At 40.0% G+C, this 26,599-nt stretch overlaps 1 protein-coding gene across 2 annotated transcripts in view; it reads right to left on the reverse strand.

Moving 5' to 3' along the window:
- EPAS1 (endothelial PAS domain protein 1) overlaps positions 1–26,147 on the reverse strand; it is a 166,401-nt gene extending 140,254 nt beyond the window's left edge. The window contains exons 1-2 of one of the 2 annotated variants that reach the window (XM_073672055.1): positions 26,014–26,147; positions 25,354–25,481 (exon numbers count right to left, since the gene is read on the reverse strand). In XM_073672055.1, the coding sequence (XP_073528156.1) occupies positions 25,354–25,379 (26 nt within the window). In that variant the 5' untranslated portion in view covers positions 25,380–25,481; positions 26,014–26,147. Of the gene's footprint in view, positions 1–25,353; positions 25,482–25,760; positions 25,780–26,013 lie in introns of those variants that run through there. The other variant, XM_073672056.1, reaches the window with a different exon arrangement.
- Positions 26,148–26,599: the final 452 nt, after the last annotated feature.

The raw sequence follows: 26,599 nt of genomic DNA on the forward strand, positions 1-26,599 counted from the left end.
GCAAGGAGAGCAGTGAGCCCAAGGAGAGCACTGAGCCCAAGGAGAGCACTGAGCCCAAGGAGAACACTGAGCCCAAGGAGAACACTGAGCCCAAGGAGAACACTGAGCCCAAGGAGAACACTGAGCCCAAGGAGAACACTGAGCCCAAGCAGAGCACTGAGCCCAAGGAGAGCACTGAGCCCAAGGAGAGCACTGAGCCCAAGGAGAGCATTGGGTGCAAGAATAGCACTGAGCCCAAGGAGAGCACTGAGCACAAGGAGAGCACTGAGCACAAGGAGAGCACTGAGCACAAGGAGAGCACTGAACCTAAGGAGAGCACTGAGCGCAAGGAGAGCACTGACTGCAAGGAGAGCACTGAGCACAAGAAGAGCACTGAGCCCAAGGGGAGCACTGAGCCCAAGGAGAGCACTGAGCCCAAGGAGAGCACTGAGCCCAAGGAGAGCACTGAGCCCAAGGAGAGCACTGAGCCCAAGGAGCTGCATACTGTACACTACTTGTAGGACTACAGTAATGTGCACAGTAGCCTTATGGTTAGTGTCCCTAAAGGGAATCTAAAACCTAACAACTTTATGACAGATTAAAATGCAGCTGATGTTTTAGATTTTGGCAAAAAATACAAAATAAATCTTTATATAAATTGGGTCGAAAATTAGGCTGGTCCTCATGCGGTTAATAATCCATTAACCTGCCTCCGATTTGATCCAGAGACACACAGGAAGGCAGCAAGAGATATTCTTCCCTAGAGCCATTGCTTCAAATCATCGAACACAATAGCTCAGCAACACCAAACCAATACACTCTGCGAGGTCACATAAGTTTATGCGTAAAAAGTTTATGGTGTTTCACTCCTGAAGCAAACTGCATTATTTTTATTTACCATGTTTTATAATTTTATATTTTCATGACTTATTTTGTTATGTTTTTCCTGTTTAATTTTAACCTAGACCAGACTGGGATAGATTGAGATACAAACACCAGTGATCCACCAACCCTGAGACAGAACTGCCAGTGCCACCATTCAACACCACAGTCAGCACAGAGACAAAATAAACACAACACGACTCGGACAACCCCCTCTCAATCCCTATGTTTCCCTCTTGTAAAATAACAACACTTATACTCACCTCCAATGTCGGCGCCGGCACCAGTCCACTCAGGGATTGTGTGACACTGTTATGTCAAGCGATCCCTGTGGCCAATCAGCACCAGCTTCACTCTCCTCACTTTCAGACAAATTACATACATCCAGAGGAAGTGAGAGAGCAGCAAATCTCACTTCCTCTGGAAGAGTGAAGCCAGTACTGATTGGCCGCAAGGGTCGTGTGACATAACGTCAAACAATCCCCGGGAGAGCCAATGCTGACACCGCTGGAATGGCACCGGCACCGGAGGTGAATATAAGTGTTATTATTTTACTTAGGGGAACACATAGGGATTCAGAAGGGGTTGTCCGAGTAGTGGACAAGCCCTTTAAGTCATCACAACCACAATACTAATCTTGGAACTCCACTTAAATCTGTGAAACGCATACTGTAGGCTTCCTTAAACGAAATCATTTTACAATAACATAAGTTTCATTCTAACCTTTTAGGGCAGTATTGAGTAATGCAATGCAAATACTTAGCAAAGAAATTGCAAAAAAAAATTGCCTGAGGCTGCAAATTATTATTATAAAAAAAAAGATTTAATCAAATTTAACTTGCAATTTATATATTGAAAATATAATATAATTAGCCCAAAATTCTCATATTTAGAACTGACCATTCAGCCAAACCCAGATGGGCATTAAACGTTTGCATGCAGAGGTGACGCCGCAGAAAAGCAGCGTATTGTATTTCACACAGTGCTTTAACTCGGCAGATTTTTAATCCCAAAAGTTACACACGCAATTAAAACACACAACTGTTTCTAGCCAGGACTGAGGGGACTCCAAAAAACATTTAGTTAATGATAATGCTGACTTAACACATTCATATGAGCAGGGAGGGTCAAGACTGGGGCTCCTCTTTGACTGAAGTTCAGACAGAAATATTCAACTAAAGCAACTTTGCTTCTTGTCAGACAAACCGTCTGATCGGCTTCTATGGTGGGGGGAGAGCATGTTTGCTGTGTCATGTAATAGACCAGTACAATGAAATAAAATGACATGACAGCTCGGAATCACTGGCTGAGCCGGGCGTTAGACATATTCTGCATTAAATACAGCAGCGTAATTAGGGACATTATACCAAATGGGAGACATTATACCAGGATGGGGACATTATACCAGAATATACCTGAATTTGGACATTATACCAGAATGGGGCATTATACCAGAATAGGGACATTTTACCAGAATAGGGACATTATACCAGAATAGGGACATTATACCAGGATGGGCAACATTATACCAGAATGGAGGACATTATACCAATAACGGGGACAGTATACCAGGATGGGGACATTATACCAGGATGGTGACATTACACCAGGATGGGGACATTATACCACCATGGAGGACATGATACCATGATGGGGACATTATACCAGAATGGGGGACATTATACCAGGATGGGGACATTATAACAGATTGAGGATATTATACCAGAATGGAGACATTATACCAGGATGGGCAACATTATACCACCATGGAGGACATTATACCAGAATGAGAACATTATACCAGGATGGGGGACATTATACCAGAATGAGGACATTATACCAGGATGGAGGACATTACACAAGGAAGGGGCCCAGGATTGGGGAAAATGTTCTAGCATGGGGCCCAGGATGTATAAATACAAAAAAAACACCTATATAAAAAATCCAAAAACATACTGATCCCAAAATGGTGTATACACATGAACTGGAAACCTCTATTATTTATTTTATGTAACGGTCTTCGGCTCGATCTTGAGTTATGGTGACTAGATATATGATCGATCTGTAGGAAGATCGATCTTGTGCAAGCCTAGATAGATCCACTAATGTTTTCTCCGCCATTATATTAATAATATCAAGCCATCGGGTTGCTCATCTTCCTCTTTACCTGGTTCCTTCAATTCTTCCGACCATGATGTCCTTCTCCAGTGATCGCTCTCTTCATATGATGTGTCCAAAGTTGGCAAGTCGTAGCTTGGTGATCCTAGCTTTGAGTGACATGTCTGGCTTGATTTGTTCCAAAATTGATTTGTTTGTTCTTCTCGCCATCCATGGTCTTGATAACATCCTTCTCCAGCACCACATTTTGAAGGTGTTGATTCTTCTTCTGTCTTGTTTCTTTATCGTCCAGGTTTCGCATTCGTTTGTCGCCACAGAAAAGACCAAACTATGTACGAGTCGAATCTTCATCGTCAGTGAAATGTTCCTCAATTTGAAGACCTAGTCCAGTGGCTTCATTGTGGATTGGCCCATAGCTATTCTCCTATTGACTTAATGACTTCTGGTGTCGTCGCTGCATCTTGAGTTATCATCGATCCGAGTGGGTTGAAGTCCTTTACAACTTCCGGTCCATTCCAAATGTATCCCGGTTGTACCTGGCAGTAGTCAATATCTTTGTCTTCTTTGTATTGAGTAGCAGTCCCATGTTTGAGATTTCCATCTTGACACTCCGTAATAAGTCTGTAACTTCTATAAGAGGTCCAAAAGTTAAAGTCACACCAGTCCTTGGAGCCTGAGACTATTGCTATGAATGACATAACATATTTTGTATTGGGGCCCATAGCTTTAAATTACACCTCTGCATATGAAGAAAAAATATATAAACCAATAACAGTAAATTTTTTTTCAAAATTTGTTCATTCTAAATGATATCTTTAGTCCTATGAACCCTATGAACCTAATGTTCAATAGAGGACAAGCGATCACGGCTGCCGGAGCAGCTGCGTTATGTCACATGTGAGTGGCGCAAATCAGGGTTGCCTGTGCTGTGTCAAAGTGACTACTTCATTGAAGGATCATTCTAAAATCAAACAGATTTAATTAAATGTGTCCTGGGAAACACTTTGCCTCCATTTTACTGCAAATGTAAATTAAACACTAAGCAGTAGCCTGTCATAAGTCAATGCAGCACAGAGTCAATTAGCCTCGCAAAGCCATTAGGGTGTGCTTCAAATGTGACAGCAGCTCTTATTAATATCATCATCATGGCAGATCATTTTGTCCTAAGATGAAATAAAAGGGAAAATAAAAAAGCAAAATCCAGAAACACAAAGAAAACAGAAAATACATGAAACACAAGAATCCAAACAGTATGAAATAACCAAAAAGGTAAGGAACTGCATGAGAGCCCTCTGAACAAGTCTTCCTTGACCTATGAGCATTTCGGGTGAAATACTAGCAGCAGTGGTGTAACTTGAAGCTTGTAGGCCCCAATGCAAGAACTCCAAGGGGATCCCCAATTATTGCAATAGTAATGGTCTTTTTATATGGCCCAAAGTGGCCCTCTAGGCTCCAGGGCTTGGGTGCAATTCCATCCCCTGCACCTATTATGGTTACGCCCCTGGCTAACAGAGGATAAGGCAAAAAAGGGTGCACATTTACCAGTGGACTTGAGTCCCCCCCATGGCACGAAGTTTTACATAGGCAATGCAAAGGCACTTCTAAATAGGTAGCAATGGGCAAACCTGGTTCCCAATGTGGTACTCCTAATTTTACAATTAGTGGAGTAATATGATTAATATATGGGATAGGATTGAGAGATTGCATATGGATCATATTATTGTCATCCCAATTGGCGATTCTCTTTCCCCATCTGCCGCTCACCTTTTATCACTAACCTCCTCCTTCGGCCTTTCACACCTTGCTAATTCTCCTACACATGAAGACGGGAACACATTGGTCCTGATCTTCTCCCGACTTTGCTCAGTACATGACTTTACTAACTCTCCCCTTCCACTCTCTGACCATAATCTTCTTTCATTCTCTGTCAAGAATTGTGACTTTACTCAAGACCCCCCCACTTTCCACACTTATAGAAATATACGCGCCATTAACACCCAGGAATTTATGAAAAAGTTGCAATCATCATTGGCCCCGATCTCCTCCATCTCATGTCCCGACTCTGCATTGAAGCTTTATAACGAAACATTGCAATGTGCCCTGGATGAAGCCGCACCTACTACACAAAGAACAATTCGGCATAGACGGCGACAACCCTGGCACACACCTCAAACACGTCTTCTCCAGCGGTGTTCCAGGTATGCCGAACGGCTGTGGAGAAAATCTAATCTGCCCGAAGATTTCCTCCATTATAAATTGATGCTGAAAACATATAACTCTGCGCTTCACCTCTCCAAACAAACCTACTTTAACAACCTCATCATCTCACTGTCCAATAATCCTAAACGACTCTTTGACACGTTTCATTTTCTCCTCAATCAAACAGCACAGGCCCTGACCACCGACCTCAGCGCTGACGATCTGGCCAATTATTTCAAAGAAAAAACTGACCATATCCGACAGGAAATTTTCTCCCAATCCCCAAAAGTTATGCATGCTCTCCCCCGCCACATTGTATCTTGCTCACTTTCTGACTTCGAACCAGTCACGAAAGATGAAGTGATCAGGCTCCTTGCATCTTCTCGCCCTACCACCTGCACCAGTGACCCTATTCCCTCACATCTCCTTCAGTCCCTTTCTCCAGCTGTCACCACTCAGCTAACTAAAATTTTCAACCTCTCCCTCTCATCTGGTATCTTCCCCTCTTCTTTTAAACATGCCAGCATACATCCATTACTTAAAAAAACATCCCTGGACCAGAACTGCATGGCCAACTACAGACCTGTTTCCAATCTTCCCTTTATCTCTAAACTCCTGGAACACCTGGTCCATTCCCGTCTAATCCGCTATCTCTCAGACAACTCTCTTCTTGACCCTTTACAATCTGGTTTCCGCTCTTTACATTCTACTGAAACTGCCCTCACTAAAGTCTCTAATGATCTACTAACAGCTAAATTTAATGGTCATTACTCCCTGCTGATTCTCCTGGATCTCTCTGCAGCATTCAACACTGTGGATCACCAGCTCCTCCTCACTATGCTCCGCACTATTGGCCTCAAGGACACTGTTCTCTCCTGGTTCTCCTCCTATCTCTCTGACCGCTCCTTCTCTGTGTCTTTTTCCGGCTCCTCCTCCTCTCTCCTTCCCCTTACTGTTGGGGTTCCTCAAGGATCAGTCCTAGGTCCCCTTCTTCTCTCCTTATACATCGCTCCCATTGGACAAACAATCAGTAGATTAGGTTTTCAGTACCATCTCTATGCTGATGACACCCAATTATACACCTCTTCTCCAGACATCACCCCTGCATTACTACAAAAGACCAGTGATTGTCTTTCTGCTGTGTCTAACATTATGTCCTCCCTCTGTCTAAAACTGAATCTGTCAAAAACTGTATTTCCTCCCTCCACTAACCTACCTGTGCCCGATATTGCCATTTCCGTTTGTGGCTCAACCATTACTCCCCAGCAACAAGCCCGCTGTCTTGGGGTCATTTTTGATTCAGATCTTTCTTTCACTCCTCACATCAAATCACTCGCTCGTTCATGTCATCTACACCTCAAAAACATCTCAAGAATCAGGACTTTTCTCACCTTTGACTCGGCAAAAACTCTTACTGTAGCTCTTATTCATTCTCGTCTCGACTATTGCAACTCTCTACTTATCGGGCTCCCTCTTACTAAACTCTCCCCTCTCCAATCCATCCTTAACGCAGCAGCTAGGATCATATTCCTCGCCAACTGCTACACCGATGCCTCTTCCCTGTGCCAGTCATTGCATTGGTTACCCATCCAATATAGAGTTCAATTTAAACTTATGACGCTTACCCACAAAGCGTTCCATGCTTCAGTATCCACCTACATCTCCTCCCTTGTCTCAGTCTACCACCCTACACGTGCCCTCCGTTCTGCCAGTGACTTAAAACTAAAGTCCTCCATAATCCGAACTTCCCACTCCCGTCTCCAAGATTTCTTGCGTGCTGCGCCAATTCTTTGGAATGCACTACCCAGGACAGTTCGATTAATTCCCAATACCCACAGTTTCAAGCGGACCCTAAAAACCCATTTCTTTAGACTGGCGTATCGCCTCCACACACTATCTGTCCGTCCCAGTTTTCCCCCATATTAAAATCTTCTTCAATTTCAGTTTCATACCAACCATGCATATAATAGCCTCGGTCAGGACTCCACGCATACTGGCAGGCGAGCAGTCCATGTATTATTTATCCCAGGGGCGGACACAGACTGTAGTGGGCCCCAGTGCAAGAAATTTTTTGGGCCCCCCCTGCCCTTCATAGGGCAACAAAGTTATGTAAATATAACCCCCCCATTTGCATCTCTCACCCCCCCATGTGAAGCTCTCATCCGCCCCATGCATCTCTCATCCCCCCCATATGCATCTCACCCCCCCGTGCAGCTCTCATCCCCCCATGTGCAGCTCTCATCCCCCCATGTGCATCTCATCCCCTCCCCCGTGCATCTCATCCCCTCCCGCATGCATCTCATCCCCCCCGTGCATCTCATCCCCCATGTGCATCTCTCATTCCCCCTGTGTATCTCTCATCCCTCCCCCCGTGCATCTCTCTCCCCCCCGTACATCTCTCATCCCCCCGTGCATCTCTGATTCCCCCCACTCCTAGTTAATTAATTGTATTTTAAAAAAAATAAAACTTGTTATACTTACCCCCATGCGATCCCTGCAGAATCCTGGCGCTCGTCCACGTCGCTGCCACCAGGTTCTCCTGACTTCCGGTCATGTGACGGCGCCGTCACATGACCGGAAGTCAGGGCAATCATGAAGGCGTTGCCACAGCAGCGCTACACTGCTACACAGAGGAAAGCATGTCCCGGCGCTTAGCGCTCAGCATGGGGCCGGGGGCCCAGGGCCGGCTCCAGGTTTTTGTGGGCCCCGGGCGAAAGAGTCTCAGTGGGCCCCTTTAACACATACCACGATTCATGATGCACAGATACCGAAGAGAAATATATATATAGTACAATGCAAAGGTTTCACTTCTTACATTACATGAGTGATATCTATTGTAAATTCCACAATAGCTCAGAAACCGGCGAATCGCTCCACACAGTATACTGGCCCCCATAAAATGCTCCATGCAGGAGACTGGCCCCCATAAAATGCTCCATGCAGAATACTGGCCCCCATAAAAAGCTCCATACAGAATACTGGTCCCCATATAACGCTCCATACAGGATACTGGCCCCCATAAAACACTCCATACAGAATACTGGCCCCTATATAACGCTCCATACAGAATACTGGCCCCCATATAACGCTCCATACAGAATACTGGCCCCCATATAACGCTCCATACAGAATACTGGCCCCCATATAATGCTCCATGCAGGATACTGGCCCCCATATAACGCTCCATACAGAATACTGGCCCCCATATAACGCTCCACGCAGGCTGTTCCCCACACATAATGCCCCACGCAGGCTGTTCCCCCCACATAATGCCCCATGCAGGCTGCCCCCCCATATAGGATGTCACCCCCCTTATAATGCCCCATGCAGGATGACACCCCCCCCTTCCTTATAATGCCCCATGCAGGATTTCACACACACACCCTCCCTTATAATGCCCCATGAAGGATGTCACACACACCCCCTCCCTTATAATGCCCCATGCAGGATGTCACAGACCCCCCCTCCCTTATAATGCCCCATGCAGGATGTCACACATCCCCCTTCCCTTATAATGCCCCATGCAGGATGTCACACACACACCCCTCCCTTATAATGCCCCATGCAGGATGTCACCCCCCCTCCCTTATAATGCCCCATGCAGGATGTCACTCACCCCCCTCCCTTATACTGCCACAGGCCCCATACAATAAAAAAAAAAAATCAAATACTCACCTCACATCTCACCTGCTGCCGCTGCTCCGGACTCCTTAGCGTCGCCGGCCTCATCCCGCTCTGCGCTGTGACTGCTCAGGAGAGAGCGCGGTGTAAAGACGTCACCGCGCCCTCTGACCTGAGACATCACAGTCCAGCAGCCGCGGAGGATTCAGGAGCTGCTGCGGAGGCACGGGGAGGGGTAAGTATTGTGCCGGGTGCCGGGGCCCTGAGCAAGCGGGCGCTGGCACCGCTCTCCTCCGCTCACGGGTCCCATAGCGCAGGGTGCCCGATGGTGAGGGCCCCCCCCCCGCCTGCTCAGGGCCCTGCGGGGGCCCCATGAGGAGACGCACAAGAGGGGGGCTCCAAGGGGGCCCCGACCGGCCGGGCCCAATACTGGAGTCAGGACAGTCATGCCCTGATGGCGGCCCTGCTGGAGGGGCCCCCTCTCCCTCGGGGCCCCCGTTCAATGAACGGGCTGCACGGGCGGTAGGTCCGCCCCTGATTTATCCTATATAGTATATCAAGGCTGCATTATACAATATATGTACATTCTACCTTTTGTGTCTCCCCCATTTCCTCATAGACTGTAAGCTTGCGAGCAGGACCCTCACTCCTTTTGATATGAGATATGCTTATTCTGTATTGTCTGTATAAGTCCCCCCTAAAATTTGTAAAGTGCTGCGGAATATGTTGACGCTATAAAAATAAAAACTATTATTATTATTGTCCCCCATTTCAAAATTAAAGAGTCAATGTACTTGAGAAGATGCATTACAGTCTTCTTCAAGTGCACAACAAATGTTGCCAATAATCCTGCAACCCAAACTGGAAAGGAGGCACGGCTTAGGCAAAACCCGCCCAAATGTGAGTGTTTTATTGTGTATTACTGGCCATTTATGGAGCATTCCTCAGCTTCATGTTTGGCTTTCAAACACTAGTAAGTATATGGGTAGTAAATGGAGGTTAATGGACTTAATAGGCAGTCCATTGACCCTCAGCAACTTATCATATGGGTCCCAGATGCCATCATTCAGGTCTTACAGCAGAGCTACAGTACAAGGCATTCCTGGGCTAACAGGTTTCACAGCAACGAATGGTCACTGGGATCTGCCACCAATGAGCCCTGGGTTCCCCATGCAAGAGACATCGATCGCCTTATTTATGGATTTTTTTACAAAATGACACTAAACGTCGCACAGGTGTCCGGTCTCTATTCACAGAAAGCACCCACAGAACACGATGCCTTAACTTAAAGGATCAGCAAGACTGAAGCTAAATGGTTTCATGTTTACTTAGCAAACCCAAACTATTTCTTTTCTTACAATTAGAATAAAAATCATAGATAGATAGATAGATAGAGGATTGGTCTATGCTTGGAAGGTTTGGCACCCGAATAACACAACTGTTTGCTAGTGCTGCTTTCAAATTCCTTTTTTTCCTAGATAGACAAATTGAGACAACACATGAAAAAGATAAGGTGCAAATTTAGTGGATTTTATTAACCCATGTTGCGACGTTTCAATTCAAAGTGTGAACCTTTCTCCTTGAAATGTCGCCACGTGGGCTAATGAAGTCCACTAAATTTGCACCTTATCTTTTTTCGTGTGCTGACTCCATTTGTTTCTCTTATTTGGTAGGCTTGGTACACAGACACATTTTTGTACAGCTGGTGTTGCTTGACATTTTGCATTGTATAGATAGATAGACAACAGACAGATGATAGATAGATAGATAGATAGATAGATAGATAGCACAGATGATAGATAGACAGCAGACAGATGATAGATAGACAGATGATAGAAAGCATACAGATAATAGATAGATAGACAGCAGACAGATGATAGAAAGACAGACAGCAGACAGATGATAGAAAGACAGACAGCAGACAGATGATAGATAGACAGACAGCAGACAGATGATAGATAAACAGCGGACAGATGATAGATAGATATACAGACAGATGATAGACAGACAGCAGACAGATGATAGATAGACAGCAATCAGATGATAGACAGACAGCAGACAGATGATAGACAGACAGATGATAGACAGCAGACAGATGATAGACAGATGATAGATAGACAGATGATAGAAAGACAGATAGCAGACAGATGATAGACAGCAGACAGATGATAGATAGACAGACAGCAGACAGATGATAGACAGCAGACAGATGATAGACAGACAGCAGACAGATGATAAACATCAGACAGATGATAGACAGCAGACAGATGATAGATAGACAGACAGCAGACAGATGATAGACAGCAGACAGATGATAGACAGCAGACAGATGATAGATAGACAGCAGACAGATGATAAACAGCAGACAGATGATAGACAGACAGCAGACAGATGATAAACAGCAGACAGATGATAGACAGACAGCAGACAGATGATAGACAAACAGCAGACAGATGATAAACAGCGGACAGATGATAGACAGACAGACAGCAGACAGATGATAGGCAGTAGACAGATGATAGATAGACAGACAGCAGACAGATGATAGACAGCAGACAGATGATAGACAGACAGCAGACAGATGATAAACAGCAGACAGATGATAGACAGACAGCAGACAGATGATAGACAGACAGCAGACAGATGATAGACAAACAGCAGACAGATGATAGACAAACAGCAGACAGATGATAGACAGACAGCAGACAGATGATAGATAGACCGCAATCAGATGATAGATAGACCGCAATCAGATGATAGATAGACAGCAGACAGATGATAGACAGCAGACAGATGATAGACAGATGATAGACAGATGATAGAAAGACAGATAGCAGACAGATGATAGATAGACACCAATCAGATGATAGACAGCAATCAGATGATAGATAGACAGACAGCAGACAGATGATAGACAGCGGACAGATGATAGACAGACAGCAGACAGATGATAAACATCAGACAGATGATAGACAGACAGCAGACAGATGATAGATAGACAGACAGCAGACAGATGATAGACAGCAGACAGATGATAGATAGACAGCAGATGATAAACAGCAGACAGATGATAAACAGCAGACAGATGATAAACAGCAGACAGATGATAGACAGACAGCAGACAGATGATAGGCAGTAGACAGATGATAGATAGACAGCAGACAGATGACAGACAGCAGATAGATGATAGATAGACAGACAGCAGACAGATGATACAGTTATATGAAAAAGTTTGGGCACCCCTATTAATCTTAAGCTTAATGTTTTTAAAAAATTGGTGTTTTTGCAACAGCTATTTCAGTTTGATATATGTAATAACTGTTGGACACAGTAATGTTTCTGCCTTGAAATGAGGTTTATTGTACTAACAGAAAATGTGCAATCTGCATTCAAACAAAATTTGACAGGTGCATAAGTATGGGCACCTCACCAGAAAAGTGACATTAATATTTAGTAGATCCTCCTTTTGCAAAAATAACAGCCTCTAGTCGCTTCCTGTAGCTTTTAATGATTTCCTTGATCCTGGATGAAGGTATTTTTGACCATTCCTCTTTACAAAACAATTCCAGTTCAGTTAAGTTTGATGGTCGCCGAGCATGGACAGCCCTCCTCAAATGATCCCACAGATGTTCAATGATATTCAGGTCTGGGGACTGGGATGGCCATTCCAGAACATTGTAATTGTTACTCTGCATGAATGCCTGAGTAGATTTGGAGCGGTGTTTTGGATCATTGTCTTGCTGAAAGATCCATCCCCTGCGTAACTTCAACTTTGTCACTGATTCTTGAACATTATTGTCAAGAATCTGCTGATACTGAGTGGAATCCATGCGTCCCTCAACCTTAACAAGATTCCCAGTGCCGGCATTGGCCACACAGACCCAAAGCATGATGGAACCTCTACCAAATTTTACTGTGGGTAGCAAGTCTTTTTCTTGGAATGCTGTGTTTTTTTGCCGCCATGCATAACGCCTTTTTGTATGACCAAACAACTCAATCTTGGTTTCATCAGTCCACTGGACCTTCTTCCAAAAAGAAATTGGCTTCTCCAAATGTGCTTTTGCATACCTCAGCCGACTCTGTTTGTGGCGTGCTTGCAGAAACGGCTTCTTTCGCATCACTCTCCCATACAGCTTCTCCTTGTGCAAAGTGCGTTGTATAGTTGACCGATGCACAGTGACACCATCTGCAGCAAGTTGATGCTGCAGCTCTCTGGAGGTGGTCTGAGGATTGTCCTTGACTGATCTCACCATTCTTCTTCTCTGCCTTTCTGATGTTTTTCTTGGCCTGCCACTTCTGGCCTTAACAAGAACTGTCCCTGTGTTCTACCATTTCCTTACTATGTTCCTCACAGTGGAAACTGACAGGTTAAATCTCTGAGACAGCTTTTTGTATTCTTCCCCTGAACAACTATGTTGAATAATCTTTGTTTTCAGATCATTTGACAGTTGTTTTGAGGAGCCCATGATGCCACTCTTCAGAGGAGATTCAAACAGGCGAACAACTTGCAAGTGGCCACTTTAAGTAGCTTTTCTCATGATTGCATACACCTGGCTATGAAGTTCAAAGCTCAATGAGGTTACAAAACCAAAAAAAGTGCTTTAGTAAGTCAGTAAAAAGTAGGTAGGAGTATTTAAAACAAGAAAATGATAAGGGTGCCCATACTTATGCACCTGTCAAATTTTGTTTGAATGCAGATTGCACATTTTCTGTTAGTACAATAAACCTCATTTCAAGGCAGAAACATTACTGTGTCCAACAGTTATTACAAATATCAAACTGAAATAGCTGTTGCAAAAACACCAATTTTTATAAAACATTAAGCTTAAGATTAATAGGGGTGTCCAAACTTTTTCATATAACTGTAGATAGATATGAGATCTATAGATACAAAGATGGTAAGACATAGAAATTACTCATCTATACAATAGTTTTACATGATTTTATCCCTTTTTACAAACTTTCTTCACCCTTCACACATAGACCATAATGTAACAAGTCATAAGATACACGTTTTAAAAGGGAATCTGTCCACTGTAAAACCATAAACCTTGTGTTTTATGTGAGAAGGAAGCCACCATACTCTATGCCATCAGCAGCCAGAGTTTCTAAGAGAAGATTTTTCCAGGAACATTTTCTTTTTTTTCTAAACACCAAATTTTTAATACAGAAATCCACTCTAATAGGGCAGCTATTGCTGCCCCCGTAATATATTGTGAGTCGAGGGACTTTCTCTCTGGTTGATACATGATGCAGCACTCACTGAAGTTCAATCTGTTCCCCCAGGAGACTGTTCCTCCATACTACACAGACTTGTTTTGTAGGCTGGTTAATCTGTAGATCAGATGATTTAACATTACAGGACTCATCCAATCAGGGAGATAAATAGAAGAGACGGGACCTGGAGCAATGATCAAAATGAGCCCCCTATTATGGTGAAGGGCACCATGGACAAAAAGGCCGGGTGATGTGAAGAGTAATGGCGGTCCTGTGTGCACTACTGAGGTTTGAATCTATAAAACCTGTTTGGCTATCCTTTCCCCCTTTCTCCACCTCCCCTTAATTATAAGTAGTTATAGCTATAAAACCTTCAATAAAAAATTATTTAATTGAAAACCGTCCATGTCACCTCTTCGGCTATAAATCTAGCTTACTGTTTTGGGTCCTTCTTTGGTCTCCAATCTGTTGCATAAGTAAAACTTTCAACATATTGAGAGTTTTAGTTTTGCAGCAGCTGGAATTCAACAGGTTGGAAACTAGATAGATAGATAGATAGATAGATAGATAGATAGATAGATAGATAGATAGATAGATAGATAGATAGCTGTTCCATATTATTTGGAAAAGTTCTCGCGTGGTAAAATACACGGGCTAGTGTCCTGATGATACCTGGAAAAAGAAACCTTTCCATTGAGCGAAGTTTCTCAGATGTAGCAGAGCCAAGTTTGTTGCGGTCATCAGGCTTTCACGCTTATCAGAAACACACAACGCAAAGTAAAAAAAATAGATGACAAATTCAGCTCTGCCTCACCTAATTGATATTAATGATTATCTATTAACATTGTTTCATAATTAGATTTCCTATTTCCAGCTCTCGGTACATTTTGTTTATGTTTCTGGAGACTCCAGAATTAATAACTTCTATTGGGATCTGGTTCAGCTGGAAGTGTCTCATCACTGCTGGCCAAGTATTTATAAGGAAGGGAATTAATCACATGGTCACGATCTTATCTGGAGTATTGCTACAGGGAGACAAATATCTCTTACCATAATAGTACATACAGTAGTATGGTGTAGGTATACCATTACAGTATATAGAATAGTATAGGGCATAGTATAGTGTAGTTATACCGGTATAGTGCATAGTATAGTGTAGTTATACCGATATAGTGCATAGTATAGTGTACTTATACCGTTATAGTGCATAGTATAGTGTAGTTATACTGGTATAGTGCATAGTATAGTGTAGTTATACCTTTATAGTGCATAGTATAGTGTAGTAATACTGATATAGTGCATAGTATAGTGTACTTATACCGTTATAGTGCATAGTATAGTGTAGTTATACCTTTATAGTGCATAGTATAGTGTACTTATACCGTTATAGTGCATAGTATAGTGTAGTTATACTGGTATAGTGCATAGTATAGTGTAGTTATACCTTTATAGTGCATAGTATAGTGTAGTAATACTGATATAGTGCATAGTATAGTGTACTTATACCGTTATAGTGCATAGTATAGTGTAGTTATACCTTTATAGTGCATAGTATAGTGTACTTATACCGTTATAGTGCATAGTATAGTGTAGTTATACTGGTATAGTGCATAGTATAGTGTAGTTATACCTTTATAGTGCATAGTATAGTGTAGTAATACTGATATAGTGCATAGTATAGTGTAGTTATACCGTTACAGTGCATAGTATAGTGTAGTTATACCGTTATAGTGCATAGTATAGTGTACTTATACCGTTATAGTGCATAGTATAGTGTAGTTATACTGGTATAGTGCATAGTATAGTGTAGTTATACCTTTATAGTGCATAGTATAGTGTAGTAATACTGATATAGTGCATAGTATAGTGTAGTTATACCGTTACAGTGCATAGTATAGTGTAGTTATACCGTTATAGTGCATAGTATAGTGTAGTTATACCTTTATAGTGCATAGTATAGTGTAGTTATACCGGTATAGTGCATAGTATAGTGTAGTTATACTGGTATAGTGCATAGTATAGTGTAGTTATAACTTTATAGTGCATAGTATAGTGTAGTAATACTGATATAGTGCATAGTATAGTGTAGTTATACCGTTACAGTGCATAGTATAGTGTAGTTATACCTTTATAGTGCATAGTATAGTGTACTTATACCGATATAGTGCATAGTATAGTGTAGTTATACTGGTATAGTGCATAGTATAGTGTAGTTATACCTTTATAGTGCATAGTATAGTGTAGTAATACTGATATAGTGCATAGTATAGTGTAGTTATACCGTTATAGTGCATAGTATAGTGTAGTTATACCTTTATAGTGCATAGTATAGTGTAGTAATACTGATATAGTGCATAGTATAGTGTACTTATACCGTTATAGTGCATAGTATAGTGTAGTTATACCTTTATAGTGCATAGTATAGTGTACTTATACCGTTATAGTGCATAGTATAGTGTAGTTATACTGGTATAGTGCATAGTATAGTGTAGTTATACCTTTATAGTGCATAGTATAGTGTAGTTATACCGGTATAGTGCATAGTATAGTGTAGTAATACTGATATAGTGCATAGTATAGTGTAGTTATACCGTTACAGTGCATAGTATAGTGTAGTTATACCGTTATAGTGCATAGTATAGTGTAGTTATACCTTTATAGTGCATAGTATAGTGTAGTTATACCGGTATAGTGCATAGTATAGTGTAGTTATACTGGTATAGTGCATAGTATAGTGTAGTTATACCTTTATAGTGCATAGTATAGTGTAGTAATACTGATATAGTGCATAGTATAGTGTAGTTATACCGTTACAGTGCATAGTATAGTGTAGTTATACCTTTATAGTGCATAGTATAGTGTACTTATACCGATATAGTGCATAGTATAGTGTAGTTATACTGGTATAGTGCATAGTATAGTGTAGTTATACCTTTATAGTGCATAGTATAGTGTAGTAATACTGATATAGTGCATAGTATAGTGTAGTTATACCGTTATAGTGCATAGTATAGTGTAGTTATACCTTTATAGTGCATAGTATAGTGTAGTAATACTGATATAGTGCATAGTATAGTGTAGTTATACCGTTACAGTGCATAGTATAGTGTAGTTATACCGTTATAGTGCATAGTATAGTGTAGTTATACTGGTACAGTGCATAGTATAGTGTAGTTATACTGGTATAGTGCATAGTATAGTGTAGTTATACCGTTACAGTGCATAGTATAGTGTAGTTATACCTTTATAGTGCATAGTATAGTGTAGTAATACTGATATAGTGCATAGTATAGTGTAGTTATACCGTTACAGTGCATAGTATAGTGTAGTTATACCGTTACAGTGCATAGTATAGTGTAGTTATACCTTTATAGTGCATAGTATAGTGTAGTAATACTGATATAGTGCATAGTATAGTGTAGTTATACTGTTACAGTGCACAGTATAGTGTAGTTATACCGTTATAGTGCATAGTATAGTGTAGTTATACCTTTATAATGCATAGTATAGTGTAGTTATACTGGTATAGTGCATAGTATAGTGTAGTTATACTGGTATAGTGCATAGTATAGTGTAGTTATACCGTTATAGTGCATAGTATAGTGTAGTTATACCGGTATAGTGCATAGTATAGTGTAGTTATACCTTTATAGTGCATAGTATAGTGTAGTTATACCTTTATAGTGCATAGTATAGTGTAGTAATACTGATATAGTGCATAGTATAGTGTAGTTATACCGTTACAGTGCATAGTATAGTGTAGTTATACCGTTATAGTGCATAGTATAGTGTAGTTATACTGGTACAGTGCATAGTATAGTGTAGTTATACTGGTATAGTGCATAGTATAGTGTACTTATACCGATATAGTGCATAGTATAGTGTAGTTATACTGGTATAGTGCATAGTATAGTGTAGTTATACCTTTATAGTGCATAGTATAGTGTAGTAATACTGATATAGTGCATAGTATAGTGTAGTTATACCGTTACAGTGCATAGTATAGTGTAGTTATACCGTTATAGTGCATAGTATAGTGTAGTTATACTGGTACAGTGCATAGTATAGTGCAGTTATACCGATATAGTGCATAGTATAGTGTAGTTATACTGATATAGTGCATAGTATAGTGTAGTTATACCGATATAGTGCCTAGTATAGTGTAGTTATACCGTTATAGTGCATAGTATAGTGTAGTTATACCGATATAGTGCATAGTATAGTGTAGTTATACTGATATAGTGCATAGTATAGTGTAGTTATACCGATATAGTGCCTAGTATAGTGTAGTTATACCTTTATAGTGCATAGTATAGTGTAGTTATACTGGTATAGTGCATAGTATAGTGTAGTTATACCGTTACAGTGCATAGTATAGTGTAGTTATACCGTTACAGTGCATAGTATAGTGTAGTTATACCGTTATAGTGCATAGTATAGTGTAGTTATACCTTTATAGTGCATAGTATAGTGTAGTTATACTGGTACAGTGCATAGTATAGTGTAGTTATACCGATATAGTGCATAGTATAGTGTAGTTATACTGATATAGTGCATAGTATAGTGTAGTTATACCGATATAGTGCCTAGTATAGTGTAGTTATACTGGTATAGTGCATAGTATAGTGTAGTTATACCTTTATAGTGCATAGTATAGTGTAGTTATACCTTTATAGTGCATAGTATAGTGTAGTTATACCGTTATAGTGCATAGTATAGTGTAGTTATACCTTTATAGTGCATAGTATAGTGTAGTTATACTGGTACAGTGCATAGTATAGTGTAGTTATACCGATATAGTGCATAGTATAGTGTAGTTATACTGGTATAGTGCATAGTATAGTGTAGTTATACTGGTATAGTGCATAGTATAGTGTAGTTATACCGGTATAGTGCATAGTATAGTGTAGTAATACTGATATAGTGCATAGTATAGTGTAGTTATACCGGTATAGTGCATAGTATAGTGTAGTTATACTGGTATAGTGCATAGTATAGTGTAGTTATACTGGTATAGTGCATAGTATAGTGTAGTTATACTGGTATAGTGCATAGTATAGTGTAGTTATACCGGTATAGTGCATAGTATAGTGTAGTTATACCGGTATAGTGCATAGTATAGTCTAGTTATACCGTTATAGTGCATAGTATAGTCTAGTTATACCGTTACAGTGCATAGTATAGTGTAGTTATACCGGTATAGTGCATAGTATAGTGTAGTTATACCTTTATAGTGCATAGTATAGTGTAGTTATACCGGTATAGTGCATAGTATAGTGTAGTTATACCGGTATAGTGCATAGTATAGTGTAGTTATACTGGTATAGTGCATAGTATAGTGTAGTTATACTGATATAGTGCATAGTATAGTGTAGTTATACCTTTATAGTGCATAGTATAGTGTAGTTATACTGATATAGTGCATAGTATAGTGTAGTTATACCTTTATAGTGCATAGTATAGTGTAGTTATACTGATATAGTGCATAGTATAGTGTAGTTATACCGGTATAGTGCATAGTATAGTGTAGTTATACCGGTATAGTGCATAGTATAGTGTAGTTATGCCGTTAAAGTGCATAGTATAGTCTAGTTATACCGTTACAGTGCATAGTATAGTGTAGTTTTACCGTTATAGTGCATAGTATAGTGTAGTTATATCGGTATAGTGCATAGTATAGTGTAGTTTTACCGGTATAGTGCATAGTATAGTGTAGTTATACCGTTATAGTGCATAGTATAGTGTAGTTATACCGCTATAGTGCATATTATAGTGTAGTTATACTGGTATAGTGCATAGTATAGTGTAGTTATACCGGTATAGTGCATAGTATAGTGTAGTTATGCCGTTAAAGTGCATAGTATAGTGTAGTTATACTGGTATAGTGCATAGTATAGTGTAGTTATACCGGTATAGTGCATAGTATAGTGTAGTTATGCCGTTAAAGTGCATAGTATAGTCTAGTTATACCGTTACAGTGCATAGTATAGTGTAGTTTTACCGTTATAGTGCATAGTATAGTGTAGTTATATCGGTATAGTGCATAGTATAGTGTAGTTTTACCGGTATAGTGCATAGTATAGTGTAGTTATACCTTTATAGTGCATAGGATAGTGTAGTTATACTGATATAGTGCATAGTATAGTGTAGTTATACCTTTATAGTGCATAGTATAGTGTAGTTATACTGATATAGTGCATAGTATAGTGTAGTTATACCGGTATAGTGCATAGTATAGTGTAGTTATACCTTTATAGTGCATAGGATAGTGTAGTTATACTGATATAGTGCATAGTATAGTGTAGTTATACCTTTATAGTGCATAGTATAGTGTAGTTATACTGATATAGTGCATAGTATAGTGTAGTTATACCGCTATAGTGCATAGTATAGTGAAAGTGTCAAAGTGTCACAATACCATAAGAGAGGACCTCACATCAGCTGTTATCCTACTTATGTAATACTCGGCCACACACAACTATAAATTAATGACTAGCAGGAGATTCGATATAAAACAATGAAGTTAGGGACCAATAGATGCTACAGATCAGCAACGACCAACTTGATGTATTGGCCCTTAAGTGCGGCCCCTAAAGCTCTTCATGAGGGCAATAATTACATGTGATGCTCATGATCAGAATAAAAAAGGCATAAAACACTGCTGTCAAGTATAAAATCACTCTCCACAAAAATCACCAGTAATTGTAGATCCTTCAGTGTTGTGTCAAGCTGTTAATCTCGTCTTAGACACATCTGTTACTTTTAGGTCGGTTTCACACATCCCATATTCACGGTATGAGTATATAACGCAATGTCCAGGCCGGCCATGGGGCACCTGACCCAAACTCATCAGTCTCATATATACCACTGAGGCTGTAGAGATCAGTTTAGGAGACCCATCGTTGGTCTGGACATCAAGGACCATACTCGGACCATAAACGTTGGGCATGTTGGCCTTTGCCAGAAAGGAAAGTGGCTGCAAAGAGCAACTCTCAATCTGAAGAAATCAGGATGATCATAATAAATAGTTGTCCACTCACTAGAGTAGGTAAGATGCAATACCAGATTTCTCCAGTAGTGGCCACTGTAGTGGAATAGTGCAGCCGCCTGCAAATTCTCCCAGCGATCACAACTGATCGCCCCAAGATATAGTTTCTATATCTCAGGAAATCTAATGATCCCTTGAATGGTTTGTGTGGAGGACTCGGGCTGACCATTTATTAATAAGTTGACCATGCATTAGGATGGGTGCCATGTGATACCATATTTCTCCCGCAGTGCCAATGCAAATTAAAAGTGCAGCTTTCTTCAATGATCACAGCTGATTATCGAGAGATTCAGATGCCATAACAAAAGGTTCTAATGTTGAGAAGGGATAATCCTGAGTACTCAGGGCCAAGGTATATCAAATAGTGGACCATTCATTTGAATGAGCGCCATGTAATTCCCCATTTTTCCAGCAGTGGCCACTGCAGGAAAAAAGTGCAGCTGCCTGCAGCTTCTTCCATCAATCACCACTGATCAATGGGGAATCTGGTGATCACTAGAAAGGAGATATCCCTCTTTAATCAATGACTCAATAGAATAACTGATCACAACTAATAAATGTTTATGTTTGGTTACTATAGACAACAACATATTTTTATATAAACAGTACAAATAAGTCCTCCGACTTTCCCCCATCAGAGAGGAGAGGAGAGAACATCTAGTCTGTGCTAATGCAAATGACATGAAAGCCTCTTAAGCTGGGAGAGCTGTACTTTTACTTGGCTTGGCAGGTCTGAATAGAAGGAAATAAGCCATTGGACTGCTCAGCTAAGTCTTCCTGCAGCAGATTTCAGTATCTGTGAAAGAAACCGCCCCAAAGGAAAGACTCCCAATAGTCAGCTTCCTTTATTATGACTACAGGGGTGCGGGGTTCGCCCTGTTCTTTTTTTTTTTTGCTGTTTGATTTTTTGGGAAAACTATTAAAAAAAAAGACTAACTTGCAGATATAGTGACAGTACCGATCTGTAGATATATTAGAGTTAAGCTTTTTAAGGATGCATTGTTAGGGAAATAGAATTATGTAGGAAGTCCTATGTCAAACCAGACAACACGAAGTCTTGATCAGATCTGATTTAGTTCTGTTTAACAATGCAAAATCTTATAGATCACAGTAAGATATTCAGAAAAGTACGAGGTTTCTTGAAGGTCTTTTTTTTTGCATAGAGAGGATGCTAAAATGACATGTGAGATAAGGATAAATCCATTGAATTTTTATTTTGTGCTGTTTCTTAATCTTTTGCATGGTTTTCTCTGACTTAGAAAACATTGTAAAATTTTATCAATGTAGAAGAGATGAATTGGTAATTTCATTCAACATCTAGGAGAAGTGTCAACGTTACATAGATGACGTTTCTTTTATGGTTTTACATGTAGGTAACTGTAATGCATTATAGCATGACACAATATAGCCAAAAAGATAAACTCTCTGTTGCATGTGTAAGTTAAGATAATGTAGTAGTTCTATTTGCAGTTCTATGTGAAACCATAGATAATACCTAATGACAAACTTGGTTGGGGTAACTGTTATCTCTCTATCAGGTAGGAGTTAAAGTATGTTCAACTTAGACAAAAATCTATTTAATGACTATCTACCTGCATTGACTATAATGAGATATTTTTTTACTATTGACTCATCTCACCCTCATTGTAGAAAAGTCTCCCACATATTAGTCAGTTGCCCTCATACACACACCATTCACATCTTTTGTCAGGGTGGAATTAGCCCAATCAAGAAGGAACTTGTCCGTACAGATGATTATCACCCCTGACAGAACCAATGAATGCGGCCAAAGCAACAAGCCTGCACCTTATGAGCACATTGCAGATAACAGAGAGCAGGCGCTCACCCATTTATGTGTCATTTCTATTACAAAAAGCAACTTTTCTCTCCAGGTTCTTATCTCCATTACCCAAGTAACCCTCTCAGAACCCGAGTATGAGCTGAACATAAGAAGCAAAGCAGAATTAATGTCACTGTCTTTAACATATCAGATACAATAATACAAAATTATTACAACCTATACAATGTAACACAATATGGCTACTGATAATGTTACACTACCATCCTGCCAGATCAAGAATACAATTTAGGAGACAAAAAAAAGACAAATTCTCAAAAATTCAAATTTTTTTTTTTCGAACAAAAGACACAAATGTTTACTTTGCAAAACAAACCAGCAGCGAAATATCAGCATAAAGGGCAAACAAGGCAGGTGCCACAATTCTGCAGTAATGCTACAGTATATAATGACTCTACGTTATCCATGGAGTGTCTATATAGCCTATTATATAGAATTACGCATATATTATTATTTTCTGCATTGTGCATTATATATTATACATAGTGCATTACCAATAGTGCACAGTAAATTATAGGCATGCTGCAGTAACTATAATGTTTTAATAACAGTACAGCTTGCTATCTATAGTATATTATATACGGTGCATTAAATGTCTGCTGCATTAACCATAAAGGCTTATATATAGAACATTACTGATATTTATGTATAGTGCATTAATTGCAACGTACTGTAGGCCACAGTGTATTATAACCATAGGACGTTATACAGAGCACATTAGCTGTTATCTACAGTACTTTATATATATATATACATATATATAGAAAAAAAAAGAAAAATACATATATATGTATATATATATATATATATATATATAGTGCATTATATACATAAATGTATAGTGCACTAGGTAATCTGTCATCTTCAGTACTTTATATATATAGTGCATTATACACAGCACAATAACTGTTATGTACAGTACTTTATAAACAGTGCACTATACATAAATGTATAATGCACTGCCCATAGTGCAATAGAAATAGCACATTACCTATGTCTTCTACAGTGCTCTATATATAGTGTATTATACATAATTATACAGTGCACTAGCCATACTGCATTATACATAGCACACTAGCTGTTGTCTACAGCACTTTATATATATATAGTGCATTATATACATAAATGTAGAGTGCACTAAATAATCTGTTATCTTCAGTACTTTATATATGTATAGTGCAGTATACATAGCACACAATAACTGATATCTACAGTACTTTATATACAGTGCACTATATATGAATATATAATGCACTATCAATAGTACAATATATATAGCACATTACCTGTTTTCTACAGTGATATATATATACTGTATATACATATATATATATTGAATTATACATAAATATACAGTGCACTAGCCATACTGCATTATACATAGAATATTAGCTGTTATCTATGGTACTTTAGATATAGTGCATTACATATAATTAAATATTTCACTAGCCATAATGCTGTATATAATGTGTTATTCACAGTACTTTATATATAGTGCATTATACAGATACATATATAGTGCAGCAGCCATACTGCATTATACAAAGCATGTTATCTACTGCATCTACTGTGCAATATACAGTGTATTATACATATAATGCATTATTTTTAATCTATTATACCTACAGCACATTATATAAAGTTCATTATGTCGTACATTATACAGAAGTTAATGAATCCAAGTGTTTTATACTATACATAGAGCATTAGCTGTGCTATTACCGTACACTTTATATAGAACATTAGCTATTGAGCAGATCCATGCTCCGTAAAGTACATATAGAGCATCATCCAGAAAGTTTTCATTGCTATACTTTTTCATCTACAAATGTTACAGACTTGAGTTTGTATTTTGCAGCACATTGTGATACCAAAACATTTTTTACACAGCATTGATTTTTACATAGGACTGCAGATAAACCTACCACATTATCTTAACTCAGCAAATTTACTCAAACATGTCAAGCACAGCTCTGCTACATAGGTTATTGTTTTAGCGTTACGTCACTCTATGGCACCTATAGATGAACGATCTGTATAATAATAACTCTAGACAGACATGATCCACCACCAATCAGATTAACGTGGCGATATTTTTTCCAACATTGCACCGTTTAGCCGATAACAACCGGAAAGATATTTGACTCGGATCAGAATAATTTTCACATGAAATCTATATTTTTGCTTTAACCCACAAAGGAAATTCCAGAAAATGAATAAACAAGGATCATTTGTAGGCAGAATAATACGACAATAACAGCGGTCGCCATCATCGCCAGATATGCAAGATTGGCATCATGACCGCTATTCATGACCAAGTTGGTAAAAAGAAGTTTACACTGTATTTAAGTCACCTAAACACCAAAAAAACCACAAGACCTGGTGAAAAAAAGACAGATTCTGCAAGACAAATACTGTGCTCTTTTCTTACCTTTTCTTCTCCTTTTCTGCAGTCATGATGACTTGTCAGCTGTTCAGATAGTCACACTCTTTAAGTATAGTTCCTGACAGTTTTGGGGTTTTTTTGGAGGGTGCAGGGATAATGAAAGCACCTGCGATCTGGAAAGAAGGGAGTGGAAGGGGAGAATGTCCAGGAAGAGGAAGGGGTTAACACAATGCAGTGATAATAAAAAATAATGCAAATGCTAAAAAGTAGCAAACAATAATAATAAAAAAACGTAACAAACAAAACAAAACAAAAAAAAACTCAAAACAAGAGCAAAGTTTGTGAGGTGTCACCCAGTGCTGGGGCTGGCTATACAGTCTCAGGTCACTGCTGAGGATTGTATAGCCGCCCAGGGGGGGGCAGGGGGCACACTGGGGGGAGAAGGAAGAGACCAATGCTCGATGTATCCTGCGAGGAGACGGCAGCAGGCTGGGAGCTGGGCTGGGAGCTCCCCCTGGTCTTCGGGTGGGTGGAGGATCTCTGGGTCTGCAGAGCTTGCCCTGTTCCAGGAGAAGAAGCAACTTCACATGTGAATGCCCGCCCTGCCTGCAGCCACCACCCCCGTCCCTCCCTCCCCCGGCAGCCGGGCTGGTTGTCAGGGTCAAGCAAGTTGACAGCGGACGCGAGAGAAGCCTGTATACCTACTTCGTCTATTCCTGGACGCAGGGCAGGGAGGACTGAGGGCTCAGTGCACACACAGCGCACTGTACAGCCATACTAACCCCAGACAAACTAGTGCAGGCAATGTTAAATAATCACCTGTACAAAGGGAAAGGCAGGCACTACCCTCACTGCATTCTAATGTATATCAGTGCCATTGTGTACCCGAAACTCAGAGCTCTATTGTCCCTCTACCTGCATAGATAAGCACTATCTATGCATAGATACCTATCTAAAATAAATAAATAAATAATTAGCATTCTTTGCTCACCTATAAAAAATGAAGAAATCAGCAGCACTCCATAGGGGGTGAATAAAGTTTCCTTCTCTTCGTTATGTTTTTCAGGTACGTGTCCCATCCATGTATTCCACAGATAGAACACGTACCCATCTGTGTTTTTTGTGGACATAACTTACTAATTAAAGCTGCACTTTGAAACGTTATGGTATGCAAACATTGAATATATGACATTTGAATTGCATTGGTGCATGAGTTAAAAAATGAAGATACTGAGCGCATGAATTGGCCTATTCACGTGTGCCCAGCCGCCAACGACAAGGCGTACCCCAT

This window comes from Phyllobates terribilis, unplaced genomic scaffold (assembly GCF_046119375.1).
Source record: "Phyllobates terribilis strain yellow unplaced genomic scaffold, ASM4611937v1 Scaffold_3__8_contigs__length_932513732, whole genome shotgun sequence".
Taxonomy (NCBI): Eukaryota; Metazoa; Chordata; class Amphibia; order Anura; family Dendrobatidae; genus Phyllobates; species Phyllobates terribilis.